We start from the raw sequence: 22,389 nt of genomic DNA on the forward strand, positions 1-22,389 counted from the left end.
GGCAAAAGCCGCTATACAGGAAGGCAAACAGCAGTAACAAAACGCACATTAGAAGAAATATAAAGGAAAATGTCAAAATAATGAATGGTGGGGGGGGGGGGGGGGGTTCGGTTTCAAACCGAGACGAGAAGTCCATCATGGATGTCGTTTAACAACATACTAACATCTCGTCTGCTCGATCAGGGGAAAAACTAAAATACTAAATTCCATACTTGTCTCAAACATTGTCCTAGCATCCAAACTGTATTCATTTGATTGGTCATGAACAAGCGACCAAGGGACAGCACCTTTAGTGTGGATGGCAAACGACACTCAAGCAAATTTCCAAGCAAAATTGCATCACCACTGTTGTGCGACAGATGGCGCCAATTTGTCTCAAGTTGGATTCCAGCGGGTTTTATCCTCACTTACATGTACCACCGCAGAGAATTCGATGCAGCCCGTAAATTCTGCTATGCTCTGGAGGACACACCACACTTATAATAGTAATATGGCGTCTTAAGTTTTACGAAGTAATGATTACATACAACACCGTGATTGCATTTTTTTAAAGAACAACATTGATTGAAATTAGTGCCACATTAGTCTAGGAAAGTTTTGGTCAGTCTCCACACCATTGAGACTCTGAAGTGTCCCAAAGTCATCCTGCTCTCCGTTTAAAAACACACACAATGTAAACTCACTGGGCTGCAGGGTGGGCGTGTGGGGGAAGAGCATCCATTTTAGGAAATGTATGCAAGCTTTCACCAGCAGACGTCTTGTCACATATTTGTACCGAAAAATCAATTATACCGTATCATTCCTGGGACTGGTTTGAAAACCCTGAAACTCTACAGTGAAATAAAAAAACCTCCAGTCTCATTTCAAATGTCCTTAACGCGGTTCACAATTCTCCTAGGGGAAGGGTACAGGGAATCCAGGCAATGAGGTGACATTTCTCCAGTCACACCCCTCCCCTCTGCACAGCCCCCACTACATAAACAAACAATCCCATGATGTTTGTCTCCGAGGCACCGAGCCAAGCAGAGTCACTGCCACCCCTCTCTCTCCCTCCCTCCATGTGCCTCTCATCCCTATACATTCCTCTCCCTTTGCCTCCCTCCCTCCCCCCCAGTCTCTCTCTCTCCCTCTGTCTGCCTGAGTCTCTCCATCTCTTTGTGAGCGCTGTGTTTGATCTCGCTCTACATCAGAGTGCTGCAATGCTCTGACGGCTCGGGGACTCTTTAACAAGCTCCTCTCTACTGTTCCAAGCCTAGAAACTCGCGCCGCTGATTGGGCGGTCTGGCGGGGCGTCTGGCAGCCCTCCGATTGGCTGTGGTCCGGATCATGTTTTAGGTATGCAGGTCACCGGCAGGGAATCGACGGCCGGCCGTCCTCCGTTAGCGACACGACAGACGCAATGTGCACCACTGTTTAGCCAGCCGTCCCCTCGATAAGGATGGATGCACAAAGACGGGCCCCTTCTCCGGCTCACAACACACACACACACACACACACACACACACACACACACACACACACACACACACACACACACACACACACACACACACACACACACACACACACACACACACACACACACACACACACACACGGCAGAGACATGTGACTTAGCGAAGATGGGAGGCGCCAAGGTACAGCAGAAGAGAGTCAGTAAGAGGGGGGGGGGGGGGGGGGGGGGTTAAAAAAAGAAAGGGGTGGAAAGGAGGACAAGAAAAGTAGAAGAAACGAAGAGACCAAAAAAACAAAAGCTGAAGCTCCAAAGTACAGAGCGTCCCTGAGTGGAGGGAGAGAGGGGAGGACGAGTGGAGTGGAGGTGAGAGACAAACAAGAAGAGGGGAAGACAGGAGGGGACAGACAGAAAGAGGCAAGAGGTAGACGGAATGCAAACAGAGGGGGGGGGGGGAATTAAACCACCAGAATGGGCCTAGTCCAGCACAACTACAGCAAACAAACGAGAAACGAGAAATGAAAAAAAACGTACGACAATGAAAGCAGGAACAATAGGAGGAGGGGGAGAGACGTGGTGAGCGGTGAGTGGAGCGTGTGTGTGTGCGTCAGGGAGTCTGGGAGGTAATTGTGTGCCGTCCAAAATGGTAACCGTGCCGCTCAGGATGATTCAGGCTCCGCAACATGGCCGCTCTGCCTCCAGGCTTTGATACACCAGACGCATCGCATGCCGCGCTGCAGACCACTGCGCCCGTCTATGCGTGTGTGTGTTTATACGCGCGCGTCCCACATGTGTCCATGCGTACGCGTCTGGTGTATGTGCGCGTGCGGATGTGTCTTGGTCGGTGTCTGTGTCTATGTGCGAGTGGGCGGTATACGTGTGCAGAGGTTGGGATGAGTGGATGTTTGTTTTTGTCTGCCACAGAGTGTCTCGCACACACGCGCATGCACACACACACACACAACTTGCGGGCTGAATACCTAAACCACCCACACAGAGTGAAAGTCATTCGCATGTGGGTACATTAAGAAACACACACACATACACACACACTGTGTGCCTGTCAAAAGCACTTGGTGTGAAGAGACACACACTAACACGCAGCTCTCCATAAATGGAAAGGAAGAGGCAGACACACACACACACACACACACACACACACACACACACACACACACAATAGCACGCATGCATGCATTCAGAACGAATAATCCAAGCGCCCTGCATACCCTCCCCTGTCTCTCTCTCTCTGTCTCTCCTTCTCTCTCGATCCCCTCACACAATCACTCTTCCTCCCTCTCTGGGGAGATTCACTCTCCTCTTCTCCATATTCTCTCTCCATCCTCCTGCCAGGCCCACCACCCCATTCCTTTTGTCTCAACGTTGATGTTTTGGTTTTTCAGGCGGTGGGAGGGCTTTTAAGAAGTCATTTTAAGGAGACGTCAAATGTGCAAATGCATCTTTTTCCCACCCCCTCAATCTTGACTTGGTCTCACAGCCACAGCCTGTACCCACGGGACTCACCTGACTATAGCCTGCACCCGCAGGACTCTCCTGACTATAGTCTACACCCACAGGAGTCAATGGACTATAGACTGCACCCACAAGACTCACATCTGACTATAGCCTCCAACCACAGGAGTCAATGGACTATAGACTGCACCCAAAAGACTCATATTTGACCAAAGCCTGCACCCACAAGACTCATCTCTCGACAAGACGGCTCTTTGCCAAGCACAAAACGTCTTCACTTTCAGTCAACCTTGACCGTGCTTGGAGCTTAAAGAGCATGCAAGCACGATACAGAAACAGCATGGACAGCCCCATCACTGGTTAAGCAAGGCATTGCAGTTATGAGTGTGTTTGAGTGTGAGTGTGTGTGTGTGTACCAAGAGAACACAGACAGAGACACAGTTCTGACGGCGCAGCAGCAATAAGGTGCTTTAAAAAAAGGTGTTGCCCTTCCTTCGACAAAGAAAGCCTACCAACCCTACACTAAAAACGTTCTGACCACTACCAGCATCAGGCAAACATCGTAAAAAATAATCAACCAACCGAGAGACAGAGTCTCAGTGCACATTCCCCCCCAACACAGTGTCTACCTCCCAGAGGAGGTCCAATTCTAAGTAAGACTTCTAGATTGTCATGGAGGAGATCCTTCTCCACCCGCCACCGGTTACCACTCGGCTGCCTGCCGCAGCGAGACCAGACTCCCCCCGTAGCCACAGTCACAACGTGCATGAGCGTGTGCTGGTGGGTGGATGGGTGTGTGTGTGTGTGCTTGCGCGTGCACGGTGTTTACGTTGCCTTGATGGATGAATGAGCGCTCCAATTGTGTAAAAAAAACCTGGCCATCTGGCCTCCCTCTGCTACAGTGCATGTAGGGATACACACCCAAACGCTTGCAAGCGCGTTCACACACACACACACACACACACACACACACAAACACATTCACACACAGAGTACTAATGCTTGAATTAGCACCTGTGCGCATGCCAGCAGAGCGTGCAGTCGGTAAGCAGTAGCTTGTCTGGGGCATCAGTTTTGTCCCCGTTTTCCGATATACGCGATTGGTCCCATCATGATCGGCGGGGGGGGGGGGGGGGGGCTCAAGCGTACACACAAGGCGAGGTCACAGCTTGATTGGAGACACACACCGCACGCGTACCTGTGTACAAACCCCACTCAGGGAGCCCTCATCTCGTCATTAACTTGTTCTGCTTCAATCGTTTTTCAGAACCGCTTTAAATAGGAATTTTAAAAAATCCTACGTCAACACAGTGCATTTGTCCCACGCCTTCGACAAACTATGCGAGCGGTGCTCCGTTGGAAGTATTGGTACGACAAATGATTAAAAAATATAGGGCAAGACATTTATAGGACAGAATCGGTCTCAAGGAGGTTCAAGGAAAATAATAGGTGTTTCTGGGAGGTGGGGGGGGGAGAGAAAGATATCGTAGATAATATTAAAAGAAATTCGGAATTCCAAAGCAGATGAGCTTCGCTATCGGACAGCATTGGCTAGTTTTGGCCCAGCACGCGACGGCTCATCACTCGAGAGGACAAAGTAAATCACACTGCCCTGTGTCAAATGAAAAAACTTTAGGGGATTAGCATCCAAAAAAGAACGGTGCCAACATATCTACCCAACCCCGCCCCACACGCATACATTCAAGATAATAACAGAACAACAGTGGTAGCCGACATTTTCAAACCCTCGCACTTCTTTCGTTCTTTCCGAAAGCGTTTTGAGGGCTCTTTCCAAACCCGCCCATCTTCTGCAGCGTCTACATTATTCTCTTCAAGCAACAGACACACGCATGCGCACACCGACCGCCCCTGCTCTCTGGGAATGTATGTCAAGGTATCATCATTAAGGGGAGAGGAGACGTGACCGTAAACTATTTAGATTTACAAAAAAACATGTTTTCCATCCCATGGTAGGATGTTTGAACGCACATGCAGAGCGGACGAGCGACCCCACCCTCTTCGGTCTCTCTCTCTCTCTCTCTCTCTCTCTCTCTCTCTCTCTCTCTCGCTCTTCTTCGAACCAGGGACATATGAAATGTTTGGAGATCGAATTAAACAGAAGGGGAAAAACAAAAAAACAAGCATCAGGAGGAGAGGACGCTATTAAAACAGGAAACCAAATAAACGAAAAAGAAATTAAATAGAAACAATTGTTCCTCAAACCCGAGGCGAAGGAGAGTGGCGCCGCGATCGCGTCTGCCTCCACTTCCTGTCGCTGCTCTCTCTCTCTCTCTGTCCGTCCCGCCACTCAGAACAAAGTGCTGCCGTCGGCCGCGGCCGCCTGCAGGGCGTCTGCTGCCGCCGCGGCCCCGCCCCCCGCGTCGCTATTGGCCACGGCCTCCAGGGAGGCGGGGTCAAACCCGTGCTCCGCCCCCACCAGGGCGTCAGCCTCCATCTTGACGCTGTCGGCGAGGAAGGCGGAGTAGGCGTCGCCCTCGGCCATCAGCAGCTTCAGCTTGGGGATCCAGCTCTTCCGCACCACGCGCCGCGCGTTGGTGCACATGTCCGCCGCGATGGCGTTCATCTCGCTCTCCTTGAAGCTCGGCGCAAAGTTCTGGCAGTAGACTGCAGGAGAGGGGAGGGAGGGAGGAGGAGATGGGAGGGGGGAGGAGGAGATGGGAAGGAGGGAGGGAGAGAAGGAGGGAGAGAGGGGGGGAGAGATGGGAGGGAGGGAGGAGAGATGGGAGGGTGGGAGAGGGAGGGAGGGGGGGAGAGGGAGGGAGGGAATAGAGATGAGAGGGTGGGAGGGAGAAGGATTTTACTATAAAACTCAAAGTGTTTGTTATTAACTCTATGTGTGCGTTGATCCGTGAATGTGGGTATGTTTGAGTCAGTGTTTATGTGCGTATGTGGGCAAGTGTGTGTACACGTGTGTGTGTGTGTGACTCACACTTGACGGCGTGCAGGACTCTGTTGTCCAGGGGCTTGCGGCTCGGGTCGTTGGTGGAGGAGCGGATACCGGTACCACAGCTGTTAGCTAGGGTGCTCCTGGGACAACAGAGTGGAAATACACACACATTTAACACAAAGTGGAAATGTACACATTCAACACGCCGCAGAAGTACACACACACATTAACACGCCGCAGAAATACACACACACACTGTAGAAAGACCAACATTAACCTTCCAAATATCACAGTGGAGATTCCAGTATTTAACATTCCGTAAACGCACGATATAGACTCGCACGCACACAGTAGAAACACCAAAATGCCACAATAGAGACTCAAAAGCACACACAGTAGAAACACCTAAATGCTTACAAAAACATTCAACCATTGAAGTAGAAACACACAGAATCTTTAACTCAAGCGGTCATCCCCCTAGGAACACACGTCTTAGATACAAGCTATCACTGCAGTAGAAGCACACGTCTTCAACACTAGCGGTCACCACAATAGGAACACACACGTCATCAAAACACACTTCTTCAACACTAGCACCACAGTAGAAACACATGCCTTAAAAACACAAGCATTTACCACAGTAGAAACACACACGTCTTCAACACCAGCGCTCCCCGCAGTAGAAACACACAGTTACAAACTAATTGCGATGGAATGAAAACAAACGGCACAAAGACTTGCATCGCGGGGGGGGGGTACACTGACCTGTCGAAGAAGGCGGCCAGCAGCCGCCTGAGCAGCACCTTGTGTCGCGTGCCGGCGCTCACGTGGCAGTTCATGAGCTGCGCGCGCGAAATGAACACGCAGGTGCCGGTGACCAGCTCCAGCTTCTCGGCGGGGTCCCCCTCCTCGTAGAGGCGCGGGTGGCAGCGGTTCCCGATCTGGCTGATGAGCTCGGCGGGCAGGGACGCCAGGTCCTGGCGGGCGCGGCTGCCCCGGCCACCGCGACCCCCGCCGCCGCCGGACTCCGCCGTCACGTCCGGGAGGGCCTCCACGCGCTCGCCAGCCACTGGAGGGGGGAGGGAGAGGGGAGGGGGGGAGAGGGGGGAGACAAGTGTGGCGGTTGAGATGGTGGTAGTAGTGAAGACGAGTGAAGCCGAGTACATCGAGTCGTACAAGTTCGTCTGGGGGGGAGCGGGTTATTATGACTCGGACCATTGTGGGGTAAAACGGTCTCGGGTGTTTGCCATAGTCATCGTTTTTATAAACGAAAGGAAAAGAAAAAAAAAGAGTATCAAAACACCCCTATGGAGGTAATCAACGTTATGAACTACAAGGTGAGCAGCTATGCACTTTGATTTCCACACCATCAGGTTTGTTAAGTGGATATTTTTCTCCGCATTAGGGGGTCAAAAGGTTGCAAAACGTACAAGAACCGCCGGAGAAGGACATTTAACGCTGTACGACGAGCCTGAAGTCCACTGTTAAATAATGATCAACTCCACAAGCGAGGAACCTCGTTTGGATTCTGCAGCGTGCCATTTCTTAATAAATCAATTCATAACCAGCTCCTCTGTATTCACATCATGTCCGGCTCCCTGTGATTATATTGAGTGTCCCATATGAGGCAGCATATGGCGGCCGTATGGAATGGAGCGGGATCAGGAGGAATGACACAAGAGGCATCTGTGTTCTTTCCTCGGGAAAAAGAAAACACATCCTCCACCAGAACAGTAAAGCAGGAGTGTGCAGAAGGATGCTCTGCCTACGTTTCTGAGCAGCAGTCTGTCCCAGCTTTGCGTTTCTTCTGCAGCACACTCTCGCTTGAGTTATTGAGTGCTGGTGAAGACGTGAGCGGGCAACGCGACAGTCAGCTCGGGGCAGGATAGTCTAGGTTTCAGGGCAAGGGGTCCAATCCCCAATGTACGCAGCCTAACCTGTCGGAACCCTGGAGGAAGGCAGAAGCTTAAGCCAAGCTGCCCCTTAAATGAAATGGATCTACATTCACACTAGGTCGTGTATAGAACAACTTCAGGAGTCCTAATATGCTATCGCAGAACTTCACATAGACACATAGTCACATAGGGCCGGAAACCAAAAAGATAAAAGGGGAGAGCTGCACCGTGTTACCTTTTTCATTACAAAGACATTCTACCAAAGACAAATTCACTATGGCCGAGCGGATTAAGGAGATGGGGATTTTCATACGTTTATTCATACAGTCGCCATTCTACACACAGTTCATTTAAAAAATGTACAGACCCTTTAAAATAGTTAACTAGTGCTGGCCGAGCATGGATTAGCCGTTAGGAGCCGATAACCTGCTAACAGATTCCAGATTGCTATCAGTTCGCTTCCAGCAACCTGATAGGTTGAAACAAATATGAATATATACGGAAGAAAGTAATCTAAAGCCTGCAGACAAACCTTAGATTATTGATCAAAAGTCTGATTTGTCAGACTACCTAAAAAGCTAACGGTAATAACAGCCGATGAACAATGAGCAAAAAACAGAAAGTATCCAAAGAAGGGATTAGCAAGCAGATGCTACTGCTATTGACCCAGCCTTCTTCCTGGTCTGCTCTGGCACTCTTTACCATCGTTTAGGAACAATGAATATTTGGAAGAGTAGTCCCGCACCGGGATGCCAAAAAACCCAACAAGCGAGTGTTTTAGGGGGGAGATGGAGGAGGAGAAGGCGGAGAGAGCACATCTGGGGGTCTGAAGAGAGGAGAACATAATGCTTTGACTGGCAGGCAGCCCAGAGTGAGACGTTTGATTCCTCGTCTGCTCTCCTGAACACAGACATGCGTGTGAATTAAATATAAGTGCTGTTAAAGACTGAAAGGAAAAGATGGTAGCATTTTTAAAAAAATAACCTAAGATAAGATGTGATAGATAAGATATATGTTCCAAATCAAGAGGAACATTCAAGAGGAAATATCTAGAGTGCCAATATAGAAATGAACAATATACAAGTAAAATCGTTATCTATATCTATAAGGTGCAATAACCATATGCACAGCCAAAAAGGCTTTACAGTAGCATTTCAAAAATACATAAGGCCACAAGTAGCAGTTAGAGTAAGGGCTATACAAATCGATGTAAACGGAAAGGAGCTAATCCAAATATACGATGCCCATATCTCACACGTTAACCTTAAGCCTCACAGAGATGAATGAGAGGGTTGAATAGCCCCTCGGGCCCCACCACACATCCAGTTAATTGTTCTGTTGGAGTTTCTGTTCCAGCTTCCTCCTGTAGCCGTCCTTGCCCTGCTGGATCCTCTCCTTGAGTCGCCTCTGAATCATTTGGTGGATGGTGGAAAAAGGAATCATCATTGTTCCACCATCTCCCTCGCCTCCGTTACGGAAGGCTCTCTTCTTCTTATTGAAGAGAGACCTTGATGTCTCTGGTGGCCCAGGGTTAGTTGTTGAAGAGGCCATACTGCCTCCCTCGGAACAACGTTTTCCACACAGAAGTGGATGTGCCACTGTTATACATCTGTGACAACATTAATGTGATCGTTCATGTCCTGTACACTCCAGTCTGTTGCCTCAAAGGAGTCCAGCGGAGCCTCTTTAGTCTCCTCTGACCGTTTCCTTCCATTATTATTCATTATTCCTTCCAGACCCCCCATTGGGTCTGGTTATGGTCAGATCCGCAGAGGGTGGGCTTTGGGTTGGGGATACTGCTTCTCCTTATCATCCGCATATAGAAGGTCAGGGTCTTGTTTTCCCTGGTTGGACAGTGCACAGACTGCTTGAAAGTGGTCCGAGTCGCAGCCAGTGAGATGTGGTCGAAGTGCCCAGATATCATGATGAATGCGTAAAGGTGCTGGGTGGGAAGTCTCAAGATGACTGAGTGAATGACGTCAGCCGCGCAAAACCCAATGCCAGCGGGAGCAGCTTAGAAAACCATGACGATGGCACGGGAAACAGCAGATCGTATTGCTTTAGTTTAGACTAACGGTCAGCGGTTCAATGTCTGGGCTTTTTTAACAGCAATATGAACAGGATTACACAATTTGTGGTTAACTAGAAAAGCAGGCCCAACCGTCCCTTCTTGCCACTCTCCCCATCAGTAAGGTAGGACAACAGTCTGTCAGTTAGGGACACGAGGCAGGGATGGGCTGGTGTAGCAATGTCTCCGTGAAGCACAAACACTGTTCTCGCGCGACTCTTGCGGACTCCTCGCCAGAGCTGCTAGCTCACACGCTTTTTTTTTAGCCAGCGACTTCATGTTTCCCACAGTAATCGAAGGCAGATTTTGGAGAAAAAAATAAAGACAACAGCCTGTTCTATTCTTCCCCTGTCGTTTTTCCCACCTGCCTCTCAATCCCTATGCATCCTTTCGCACAGCTCCTTGGGGATTTACGGTCTCTCCCTCGCCAACCTGCTCGGTGGTAGCAACAGACAACGGCCTTGTTCGTGCCGTATCGTCAGGGAAAGACAGGGAAATAGTCGAAGTGCGCCCATGACGAAATAAAAGCAAAAATACGTTCCACAACATCATGGAATCAAACAAACAAACTAAACCCACATACAATTAGGCTAAAATAAAGTGCGAGTAAGAATCAATACGGAAAGAGCGGGAAGATACAGGGAAATTGTTGCTGGCTTCTGCCCGTTTGTCTCCCCGAGAGTTTAGTAGTAGCCGCAACTGAAGTTAAGCCGGACGCAATGTTGGCAGTTGGAAACAAAAGCTTTCAAGTTATTTCTTTGGTGAGCGGGGGAACTTTGCATTACAAAAAGAGTTTGGCTGCAATTTCATCTAAAAATAAATAATATTAAATTTCCCGCGGAGGCCAAGTAGCGCTTTAAAAATAAACATTAATTTGAATCTCATTGTTCACAAAGCGGTACACCAATATCCGTCCTCTCGTTCGAGTGTTAGATGTGTTGCGTTGTCTGTTTGGATCGCTAAAACGATTGTGTGTTGTACACAGCCGAGCAGTATCCTGACTGCATCCGACGCTCACAATAGTATAAGTAAGTCCAACATAAATCAATACATGAATAAATAAAGCCGTCAGCAATAAGCACTCCGTGTCTGCGTCTCCTTCAGCTGCCAGACAAGAGGATCGACAGATGTTCCCAACACCGACATTTGTTCTCCTCCGAGAAGTCAAGCAGCAACAAGATAGATGCCTACATCTATTTTTAGAAGTGTACATTTGATAGCCCTGCATTGGCACAAGGTTACAAAGAGAAAAAAAAAGAAAACCCTATGAGCGTCGTACCGCCCGCTTGGTACGAACATTGCGGGGTGGCAGGCGCTGCGTAGTGCGTAGCTGAAGACGAGCTACCATATGGGGAACGTCAGAGAGGACGAATGGCCATCGTGTTGGGGTTCTGGTGAACACATCCTCTAGTCTCCCACGCTACGTCTGCTCGCTCACGACCTCCGGTTTACCGCTCAGCAGACATAACTTGCAGTGAATTCAGACCCTTGTCAGAAAAGCAGCAGGTGAGGGCGTAAGAGCATCTGGTCAAGGATGCCCACAGGTAAACTGACGGCTTTGGGGATCGAACCCAGGACCTTTCAGCAGGAAACTGAACAACCTAACCAACTCGCTATCCTGCACTATGCTACTAGTTCAGTTGCAGTGAATGTCGTCCCAAGACAGATTTTCATTGGTGTAGTGAGAGAGGTAGAGTGAAAGGAGGGCTGGCGACCGGTACTGTTTATCGCTATGATGTTTTCCATCAGCTGTACATGGAGCTGTACGCTGCGCACCATTGTGTGACGGAGCTGTCCAGCCCATGCCACAGAACTGTGCACGCGTCTCTTCGAGCAAGACTGATGCCTCCCAGATTCTGAACCATTGGACTTGTAAATGTAATTGGCCAGTGCATCAGTGAAGGGGAAAACGCACCGTGGACTCGACTGTTCCACCGTTGTGTTCGTAGAGATGCCAACAATTTATGAATTACTTTCCCATTCGACGACCAAAAAACAACGACAAGTGCCATCCTGATGCATTCAATATCATCAATAATCCAAGGCCTACATGTCCTGTTGACAGCATAAGGCCACCATCAGCGATATGATATCTGGATCATCGATTATTGTGTCCCTATTGCCCAAGGACATCCTATAGCTTGGAATAATACAGGGAGCGGAAGAAATGTTGGAGCAGCTACAATTTCCAATCATCAAATCTAAATACCCAGAGAAATGCTGTGTATGGGTTTGGGGGGGGGGGGGGGGCGTTTCCAGTGGGTGGTACTTCACCAGAACAGGTGGAATGGGATGAGCCTGTACAGGTGAGTCATGTACCTGAACAGGTGAGGCGAGGGCTACTGACCTGTGGCGCCTACGTTCAGCATGCTGTACATGGTGTACATGTTGCATATCTGCCGGTACTGCTCTTCGGCGGTCTCGTCCGCCATGTCGTCCTCCTCCTCGTCGTCGTGGTAACTGATGGGAGAGTCACTGGTGTACATGCTGAGCGCGCCGGGGCTCGTCCCGTCGGGCGTCACGCCGTTGTTGTTGTTGTTGTTGTTGTTGTGGTTGCCGTTGACGCCGTTGCCCGCCCCCTGAGTCATGACTCCGCCCACCATGCCGCCGCCGCCGCGCCCGTCCTGGGCGGCGGCCGAGGCGGCGGCGGAGTAGCGGGCGGCCTTGCGTGACCCTCCGCCCCCCAGGCCCCCACCGCCGTCGCGACTGCTGCCCTCCCAGAGACGCTTGGCCACCGGGGTGCAGACCACCGAGTAGGGGGAGCCCTCCTGCTGAAGACATGTGGACACACACGAACCGTCATACACAGTTATCCTCTTCAAATAAGATGGACTTTGGGAACCCCTACAGGGGCAATATCCGGAGACTAAACAACATTTAATGACCAGTATCTACCTCCTTATCCATCTACTTTTACTTGGAAGTTGTTTATAAAAGCTTGATAGCAAAACTTGTTTTTCTAAAAAAATAAATTGTTTTTATTTAAATTATTTCAGTCGCCGTTGTACAGCGAAGACGGCGGAAACATTTTAAATATGTCTACATGTCCTAAACTAACATGACGTGGTTAGTTTGCAATATATCACACCACAGTCCATTACGGACATTTGCACTATGGGGGGCAAATGCCTGTGAGGACCAAACCACGGAGGTAAAGGGGCCGAGGACCACCCTGGGTCCACACAAGTATACTTTTGCTCTTTTGGACTGTGTGTCCGTAATGGAGGGCAGGCGGGTGGTTGAGGGCCTACCTGCGGCGTGGAGGCAGCCTGCTCCGTCTTCACCTTGGAGACCAGGGGCAGCGGGGTCAGGCAGGGGGTGGGCCTACCTCCTGCAGAGGCCCCGCCCACGGTCTGAGTGACAGGGCTCTGAGGCTCAGAGGGTGGGGTTTCCTCGGTGTGAAGCCCCTGGGAGTCACAGCTCGGGGATGAAACCTGGAATAAACAGACCGCTTAGTCACAACAACAACAACCCAAAGAGGGGGTGCATTTCAAGAAGACTAATCTGGGCCAGTTAGGGTACTACCAACACATTCAGTAAGACTGGTTATATTCAGAGGTGGTCTGGGTTCCTTTAGTAGTATGAACACAAATGTGTCCTTGGCCACATAGGCTGGAGTATGTATTCATTTGCGTGCAAACGGCGTCATATTACACAAATCAAAATCATCACGTCTGGAAGTTGAAAATGCGACACTATCAGTGCCGCAAACGTCGTTGCCAATTTGGTTTGCAAACAGGTAGACTCAGTCTGTGTTGTTTGGATTTCTTCTTTTCCTTCTTTCGAGTTCAAGCTGTCCAGTTACATGGAAGTTCATTGCTGCCTCCCGCTGGTTAGAAACACATTCGGTCTTCGCACACCGAAATGCTGCAAGCGTTAGTTCACATCCAGAGGGGTGGAGTCAGCTATGAACCCAAGTGGTCCCACGGGACACATGTGCAGACTCATTCTAATGCGATGGGTGAACTGACGTAGCCAGAGCTGTCCACTTGTGAGAGGGACGCCCGAGACACATGTTAATACCAGGTGTGACCAAGGCCATGCCTAACCCTTCATATTCGTTTCTATTGGACTTAGCAAGTGAAAACCTTCCCCTGTGAACCATGACTCACAATGAGCAGAGTGCATCAATCAACGCTGGTCTGCTCCGTCTGTACTAGCCACGCCCCGGTCACCACCCCCCCATCCGCCCCCGTCCCTCAGTGGCCTCTTACCTTGAGGAAGAACTCTGTTCCCTTCTCCATGATCTGCTGGATCTGGAGGAAGCCGGCGGTGTACATCAGCAGGAACTGGTCCCCCACGTTCATGCTGAGGCGGCCCGTGTAGCAGAAGGCCAGGATCTGCTGGAAGCTCTGGGGCTGCACGGCCGGGGGCAGCTCCACCACAGAGCTCTTGCCCCCAGCATTGAACAGGTCCCGGAAATAGGAGCTACTGGCGGCCAGCACCGCGCGGTGGGCCTGGGGGAAGGAAGTAGGTCGAGGAACGGGGTCAAGGGGGGGAAGTAGGATGGAGAGGAGGGTGGTTGGTTAAGGAAATGGACGAAAGCAGCCAATGTTTGGCGACAAGACCATTGTGAACTTTAGTGGGGCTAAAATCAATAATCCATTTCAGTGAAAATCCACGACATTTAATGTCATGGAAATGTTTTTATCCAGCCCACAATAAAATAATCGTGTGGAATACAAAAACAGTATCCTGCATGTCGCCTTTTTCCTCATTTGGGTTCAAAACCCACTCCCATATCCGGGAGTGAATCCAACCCCCCCCACAGTATAACATCCTGCCCCAACCTGCGAGGCCGCATGACGGGCAGCAGGATGGGGCAGCCGGAAGGCGAGTAGAAGCAGGCCAAAGGGGGACGGGACGGGGATGGTCCTACCTTGAAGGCGTGGCCCTTGACGACCACAGAGACGTCGCAGTAGAGGCCCTGCAGCCGCTGCTCGTTCAGACACTCGAGGACGTTGTTGCCGAAGTTGGGGATCGCCATCTGTAGCGTCTGAGCCATAACGCTATGGCGGGTCCGCGGGCTCTAGAGGAGACGGGACCGCTGCAGCACGGCGGCTTGCTGGGGCATGGGATGGAGCTGGGGCTGGGAACAAACACACAGGCAGAGCATTAGAACCATGGGCACCTCATATACACCCATATATTAGTGATAAGCCCATCGTTCGACTGATGAGCATAAACGGGCTGAAGAAGGCAATGAATCATCAGGGACTCAATTACTGCCGATTGACGTAGACATTCAGGAATATGGCATTTGCCAAAGCCTTTGCAGTCAGCAAAGCAATGTATGCTATGAAAAGCAGCATACATTGATGAAAATTCCATCATCCCAACAGGGATGATGGCATTATATAAAGGCGGTATCTGAACGACCGCAGACGCTGCCTCAAGTAAATCAGAAGTAGTGCGTTTGTTTTCTATTGATTTTGAACCGTGTTCGATCAGTGATTGGCAGATCGCACCACCATCTGTAACCGCGGCAACAATCAAGATGGGTGCATCCCTACCGTACACCGAGGGTGATGCTTCAAAGCACAGCAGTGAGTGCAGACATTGTTAGCACGGCTGGCCCTCTGTGGGAATCGATCCCCTAACCATGGCCTTGTGTAGGCCCTGCACCACCATCGCGATACAAAGGAGTCATATAGACAAGTTTATGATTTCTCAAGTGTCGTTCCAAAGCATTCAACCTGAAGGTCTTTTAAACCTCCCATTTTTATGGTTTTAATAGCATCTTCTCAATAATTTACACTGCTAACTTTGAGTCTCACACTAAGTGGATATCTTTAGTGCACAACTAAAGCATACAATTGAATAGTGATAAAAAATAATATTGAAATATTGCCAATGTCGGGGTCGAGCCAGGTGCAATACAAAAGGAACATTTTGTAAAGTGTGAGGAAGACTATTAAAGATAATGAAGACATGAAAGATTAGGAAAAGAGAAGGACGGAGGGAAGAAAAGAATGAAGGACTGGAAGCATGAGGGGGCGCCGGTTGTGGGTAGATTGTGGAAAGGATTGGAGAATCATTGTTGAGCAGGAATGGGTTAAAAATTCATAGGGCATGAGATAAAAAAAAAATTGTCAGTCATTATTTTTGCACTTTAATAAACAATGCCTTAATGCAATTTGCAGTGATGGAATGTTTTAGTTCAAGTACACTTTAATTTGCCATTCCTTTCTAATTTCAAAATTGCCCTTTTGAGACTTTTGTTTACAGCTCAAGTAAATTTGTCCAATTTACAAGTTTGCACTTAAAACCTGTTGTTTAAGATGAAGAGAAAAAAGAAAGTACATTTGTATTTTGCCACACAGTTGAGCCATTTATTATTGAAGAGCAGATTGAATCGAATCGTGATTAATCGATTCAGAACATTATCGAATAATCAAAATCGATTTAGGAAATTGGCCACGATACCCAGCCCTATTGTTGAGGGTTGGATGATTAATGTTTGGGCAAGGCTAAAAAGGAAACCGTAATTGGACAGTTCACAGAATTTAAAGCAAATAAAGCGTTACATGTGACCTAAAGGGAAGTTCCAGCTGCTGGTGGGATTTAAGACCTGTTTGCTATTCCTTTGTTAGCAGTTGTTTTTTTAAAGATATCTTCGGGTGGGGCCGCTTCAGATCCGTATCTGCCTTTCTAGTTGCTCATTTGACCAAATATACAATGAAGAAAAAATGTACCGTTTACGTACACTCAATTTGGTTTGTCAACTTCATCCAAATTAAAGTGTTATGATCAAAAATGGAAGACATGTCACAGTTTCTCTTCAAATAAAGCTCTGAGGGACATATTGCGTTTCTCAAATATCACCAATTCTCTCACGCAAAGCTATATACAGTTAACAGATTTAGCTGTGCTATACACTTAACTCTTTTCACATCCAAGACACCGTCTCTCTCCCCCAACTGTGAGGGGTTTTACAGCTTCAAACAATGGTTACATAGTTGGAGACACAGTCAACACTGCCAAGTAGACAAACACAGCAGCATATAGTTTAAGTAGCTTTGGCTAGCTTCCGTTGCCTAGTGGATACGACCTTTGTGAGTTCACTCATGGACTCCAAAAGAAGGCCTGGTCAAGAACATCTTACAGAGGTACGTGTGCCGTGATGAACTCTGTTGAATTCAAAATGGAATGTTTGCGTCCAGGGAGAGATTGGCTTTATATTATTTAAAGAAGCTATTCTGGTGATATGCACACGTACGTCTTCTACATGCACCGACTGAATCATTCAAACCTTATGAAAATCATTGTCATGTCATACTTGATCCATTAAGCTTTGGCCTCTTCGCCTGGTATGCTTTGTATACATCCCCTCTGTTTACATTCGGCAAACGCCACGTTGCCAACGCAACCTAACAGAAGTATTTCAAGTTGACAAAGCCCTGTGGTGTGTGCGCCCATAAAACAGCACCGGGGGGGGGGGGGGGAACCTGCCGACTTGAGTTCCCATCTGTTATGTAATTGAGCTACACGCTTAGCTAGCTCCGACATGCTCACACATGCATGCTGCTTGTGTACACTATAGGGGTTATGGGAGAATGGTTAGGGTGTGTGACTCCCAGCTGAACGATTTTGGGTTCAATCCACTAAGTCCACAGACTACATGTATGCATCCTTCAGCAAGATTGCAAGCCCAAGCAGCCTGCAGTGTCAGTGAGGCAGGTTGGGTGAGCCTCCAACGTCTACCCCGTGAACTTTGACCCATGTCAATCGCTGTCCAATGAACGGATAGGATTGGTGCAGCCCAAGTGCTTGAAGTCTAAACTGCCATGTCGTATGATCCAGCTGACAAGCAGTGTGACTCTGCTGGACCACTGCCAATGATGCAGATAAATGAGTGCACCGAGTTTGATGTTGCTTTACCGGCTCCGCGACAGGAGGGAGCTTTTGTAACATGCATGATTACCATGGGCATAACTCTATTTAAGTACAGCGGTATAGAACGAGAGCAAATACGTAACCCGTTTGTAGATAGAACTATATTCCTTTTTTTTGTGATTGGCTTCCTTATACAGTTTCCCATCATACACCACTTGGCATAATGATAGTGATAATGAAAGATGGAATTCCCATCCTCCCTGGGTACTAACAGCTGCCCTAAGGCTACATCTAGTTAGTTAGCTAGCATCTGCTGTTATCGTCCTAAAGAGATATCCCTTTCGGATTAGCAGCAGATTTCTGTTGTTTACGATCTACTACTGTATATTCTGGCTCGACATATATTTCAGTGCCATTGCAGAAAAAATTGCTAAAATATTAAGAAAATTTGCTAAACGTTCCTTTAAATGATTGGCACATGTTTAAGTCGCGTTCAACGCGATTGTTAATTTAATAGTGTTCAGGCATATCAAAGTGAAAGTTCAGCTGGTGTATATCCTATAGAATAATTTGTTGTCCCAACAATCATAGGGAACAACGTCGATGTAAAACGATCTGCTGAGGAATTTAAAGGAAAATATGGAATAGGACACCGCTGGGGTTCATTACATTGTAGCGTATGGAAAGGTCAGTTATCAGACCTAAGGTTATATCCTTTTAATATACATTATATATTTGATTGATTCATTTATATAATGAGGATAAAAAATCCTAAGAACAATAAAGATGTTAGGTTTAAATAAAAGTAACAAGTTGCCTTGTTGTCCAGTGGGCTCTAAAGCTATAAGGATGGTCAAGTTTGGGGTAAATTAGTAATGCGTGAGTTTGATGTTTGATGAATATTTACTTCGTCAGCCAATTTTAGCCAATGTGTATTTTAATCAGGCAAATCTATGGCTGATTGTCATTCAAATGAAGGAGACAAATAGGTGTGAAACGACACTATATGGAAATAATGGAGAGCACATTGTTGCGACGTGTTACATTGATTAAGCCTATGTTAGAACTGCTCCGGTTATTTATAATGACACAAATCCCAACAGATAACACCTCCTGCAAATTCAGGATGCATTTCTACCAATTAGCGCTGTGTGGATTCATACTGCAGATTCCTGGCATTCTACAAAATAAGTGTTCAGAATTCACCCAAAGAAAGATTCCCAGGGAAGAGGGCGGAGCTTGAATCTTTGCAATAATAGCGACCGCTTTACTATTTCGGTTCTTGAACGTGGCCTCCTACGTTCACCTGGTGCTGAACTGCAGAGGCTATGGGGGCATAACTTATGTGCTTCCAAAAAAAATCTCAAACAGCTTTCCAATATAAACTCCCTTACTAAATTCCTGTCTGGGATTCATTAGGTACCTTATTATCTGGAATAAACAAAAAAAAAAAAATGGTTAGAATGGTTATGCAAGTAGTGATGCAACCCCGTCAATGGTTTAAAAAAAAAAACATTTTTTTTATTTTTCCATTAGATGGCAGGATTAAAAGCAGCCTCAGGACTCGTCCACTGAATATAGCCCGGAGCCTTGTTTATTTTCTATTTCCAGGGCATTACACCATCAGGGAGGGAAACAACAAGAGCTCGAAAGGTCAATCAAAAGTGGTACACATGTGCACAGAAAGCCTGTCTAGACATGTTGACACGCTACTTGGACCTGAAAAGCACTGTGGGGGCCCCATCGACTGCAACCCCTTTTCTGGTGGGTGACCCCTTGCTCGTCGCGGGTCGCCGGGAGTCAGACAAACTTCCAGGCAACATGAAGAGAGGCTAATTACCCTACTTGACCTTTAACCCTCCCCCTACGTTTAACCCTCTCCATGCCTCTGTGTGCGCCAACTAGAAGACCCAACAATATCAGTGCATATGTTCGACTGTTTATGGTTGGATGAGCTAAAAAATAATTAGTATAAATAGATTAACATTCACCTTTTTTTATTCATCCATGCGTAATTAAAGCCTATCCAATGTCCTGGGGTTATATAGGAGGTTAAAGGTTACAAAGTAGCCAGCTATGCTGAGTGGAATTTGTGCAAATTTAAATATGACTATTATATATAAAAACATCAATGTTAGTAATAATAACTAACAACGATTTATCTAGGCTCTCAATTTGATTCTGAAAATAAGCACTACAAAACCACTACTCTGACGCAAAAAAAAAAAGGTGGCTAGGTTGTAGCCTCCCCTGAGCCAATTTAAAACTGAATAGTAATTAATTAAACATGTATTAATCTCACACGTGAGAGTCCTTCGGAGAGGCTGACGTCTCACGGAAAACGGCCTGGCGGTTAAGGGGCCGCCGACAGCGGGCAGCGGGAGAGACCGCAGCCGGGGCAGAGCTGTTAATGCCCCGCCGTGCCAGCATTGATGCCCGGTAGGATCGGGAGTCCTCGTCTGGCACCGAGTGCTTTGGTGGCAGACTACGACAAAAAGGATATCGCTATCTGGGCCACTGTACCATCAATCGTTATAATAAGTGTCGATGTGGTGACTTTTATTTCTTTCGACACGAGATCGACTACGAATATAGCAGAACAAATGAAATATTCGGCGGTTCACGGTGGATCACCGCTGGTGTCGGGTAATGTCGGGCAGACGGAGTTACCTCCTCCTCCTCCTCCTCCTCTGGCCTAGCAGACACACGTTGTAACGTTACCTCAAAAAACGCCGTTTATCCTCGTCTGATCTCCCGTCATATCCAATTTGCTTCAAACAAATGTAATTGTAACAAACTTCCGCAACGGTGGCCATGTATTATATTCCCGCACGGAAGATTTACGACTCGGTTTTGTATTTTTTATTATAAGAAGAAGGGGTCGTAGCACTCCATCTTTGGCGGACATCAACAGGTCATCCCGGGACACAAATGCTCCACTGTGGGCGAGCCAGACGAATGGATCCGGCATGTCGAGAGCATAGATGGCATTGCACCACGTACCACATAACATATCCAAAAAACCTTTACCGACATGCAACTGCATGTATTATTTATGATTATGCATATTTTGTATCTAACCAGAATAAAACGCAACGTATTTAAAATCACCTCCTTAGTCAGCTTTATAAAGTTCAGGAATGCAAACCGAGGCAGCGGGAGGACTCATCCGTCACCCCCGAGAAGAAAGCGGACAGCCCGGGGCGACGAGTGTGTGTGAAGTGGTTTAAGTTTTGTTGCTGGTGCTCCTAGGGGCCCATCCCCCATAGCACACCTTCCCAAAAACAATAGCTACCCCCTTCCAAATTTATCAAGAGAGACAAATTAAAAAAGTAAACCCGCGAACTGCCACGCTCACCTCGGCCGACCCACTTTCCCAACACTTTAATGAACTATGCGTCGATGTTAAACACTCACCCCGCTGTTGTATTCCGCTGCAAAGTGTTTCAATGGAGTAGCTGCACAGAAGCGATCTCTCCCTTCGCCTCGCTACGGGCAGCCATTCATTGTGACTGAGCCAGCATGCACACACACACACACAGACACACACACGCGCAGACGTACACGCAAGCAATACACACAGACACACACAGGCCAACCGCAGAACCCAGAGCTATCGAGGGGAAAGGCAAATCTAGTGTTCCCAGGGGTTGCAGAGATCACAGAGTCACTGATCGACCAGACAGAAAGACGGAAAGACAGACAGGGAGACATCGTCCCCAATCGACCCGGCAGTCTGTTGCCCCGCCCTTCACACACACACACACACACACACACACACACACACACACACACACACACACACACACACACACACACACACACACACACACACACACACACACACACACACACACACACACACACACACACACACACACACTTACCTAGGGTTTAAGGGTTAAACCGTGTCCTTCTTTTTGTATCTTTGTGAGACTCCGCTTTTGCCTCGAGTTTGCCGAAATGCCGAAATAATGTAATCCTAATAATTCTGTAGGTGAGTCCTCCGGGGGTGTCTATAGGTACTGCGAGCATTGAATACTAACTAGGATGTGACTGCATCCCAGCAGCACGCCAGGAGGGGGAAATGGGCTATATGCGCCGTAGTCTCCGTCATGACAAACGTTTTTAACGCTCCCGTGTAGAATGCATGGCATGGCTCTCCGCAGAGACGATACGAGGAGAGCGCCCCCAAGCCACATTATTCCCATTTAACGAAGACGTGCAATTACATTGCATGGCATAGAACCCTCACCCAAGACAAAGACAGATAGAGTTAAATACAGACGTACAGACAAATAGATTAAACGATATACATGTAATCAGCATACATTTTTATTTGTAATGCCAGCGCTCTGGGAATAGAAAGACAGATAACCAGATCTACTGACAGATATAATATTACAGATATTAATATGTATGCACAAATATATGTATAATATATATATATATATATATGTATAACATCATATATACATATATATATATATATATATATGTATAACATCATGTATACATATATATGCACACATACGTATGTATACATAATTAACATACATATATATATGTATGTTAAATATATAAATGTGTGTGTGTGTGTTTATATATTAACTTGTAATATGTATTATCATTTAACGTATAATGTAAAAACAAAAAATAATTGCATTATATCATGACTAGAATTATAACATTCACATAGTGAGTGGACCAGTAGTGCATCGGATTTGTGTCACCATCTGTCCTTACGTTACCATCA

General features: G+C 47.6%; 1 protein-coding gene across 5 annotated transcripts; it reads right to left on the minus strand.

Moving 5' to 3' along the window:
• Window positions 1-1,118: 1,118 nt before the first annotated feature.
• Window positions 1,119-21,740, minus strand: LOC130379369 (nucleus accumbens-associated protein 1-like). Of its 5 annotated transcripts, none has more exons than XM_056586148.1 (8): window positions 21,521-21,740; window positions 14,677-14,886; window positions 14,012-14,254; window positions 13,049-13,231; window positions 12,145-12,568; window positions 6,600-6,903; window positions 5,877-5,974; window positions 1,119-5,551 (listed from the first exon to the last, which is right to left on the minus strand). In XM_056586148.1, the coding sequence occupies exons 2-8, from the start codon at window positions 14,800-14,802 to the stop codon at window positions 5,235-5,237; spliced, it is 1,695 nt and encodes a 564-aa protein (XP_056442123.1). In that variant the 5' UTR covers window positions 14,803-14,886; window positions 21,521-21,740; the 3' UTR covers window positions 1,119-5,234. The 5 variants fall into 5 exon arrangements, with proteins under 5 accessions (XP_056442123.1, XP_056442124.1, XP_056442120.1 ...); XM_056586149.1 differs by lacking the exon at window positions 21,521-21,740 and adding an exon at window positions 21,051-21,309 and having other exon boundaries at window positions 12,145-12,565; XM_056586145.1 differs by lacking the exon at window positions 21,521-21,740 and adding an exon at window positions 21,051-21,309.
• Window positions 21,741-22,389: the final 649 nt, after the last annotated feature.

Source organism: Gadus chalcogrammus, chromosome 3 (genome assembly GCF_026213295.1).
Source record: "Gadus chalcogrammus isolate NIFS_2021 chromosome 3, NIFS_Gcha_1.0, whole genome shotgun sequence".
Lineage (NCBI taxonomy): Eukaryota > Metazoa > Chordata > Actinopteri > Gadiformes > Gadidae > Gadus > Gadus chalcogrammus.

Excerpts from the sequence above, each read along its gene's own strand:
- LOC130379369 (XM_056586148.1), bottom strand. The coding sequence starts at position 14,802 with ATGGCTCAGACGCTACAGATGGCGATCCCCAACTTCGGCAACAACGTC. Across the intron at positions 13,232-14,011 it reads GAACAGAGTTCTTCCTCAAG|GTTTCATCCCCGAGCTGTGA; the intron begins GTAAGAGGCCAC and ends TGTTTATTCCAG. Across the intron at positions 5,975-6,599 it reads CTGGCCGCCTTCTTCGACAG|GAGCACCCTAGCTAACAGCT; the intron begins GTCAGTGTACCC and ends CTGTTGTCCCAG.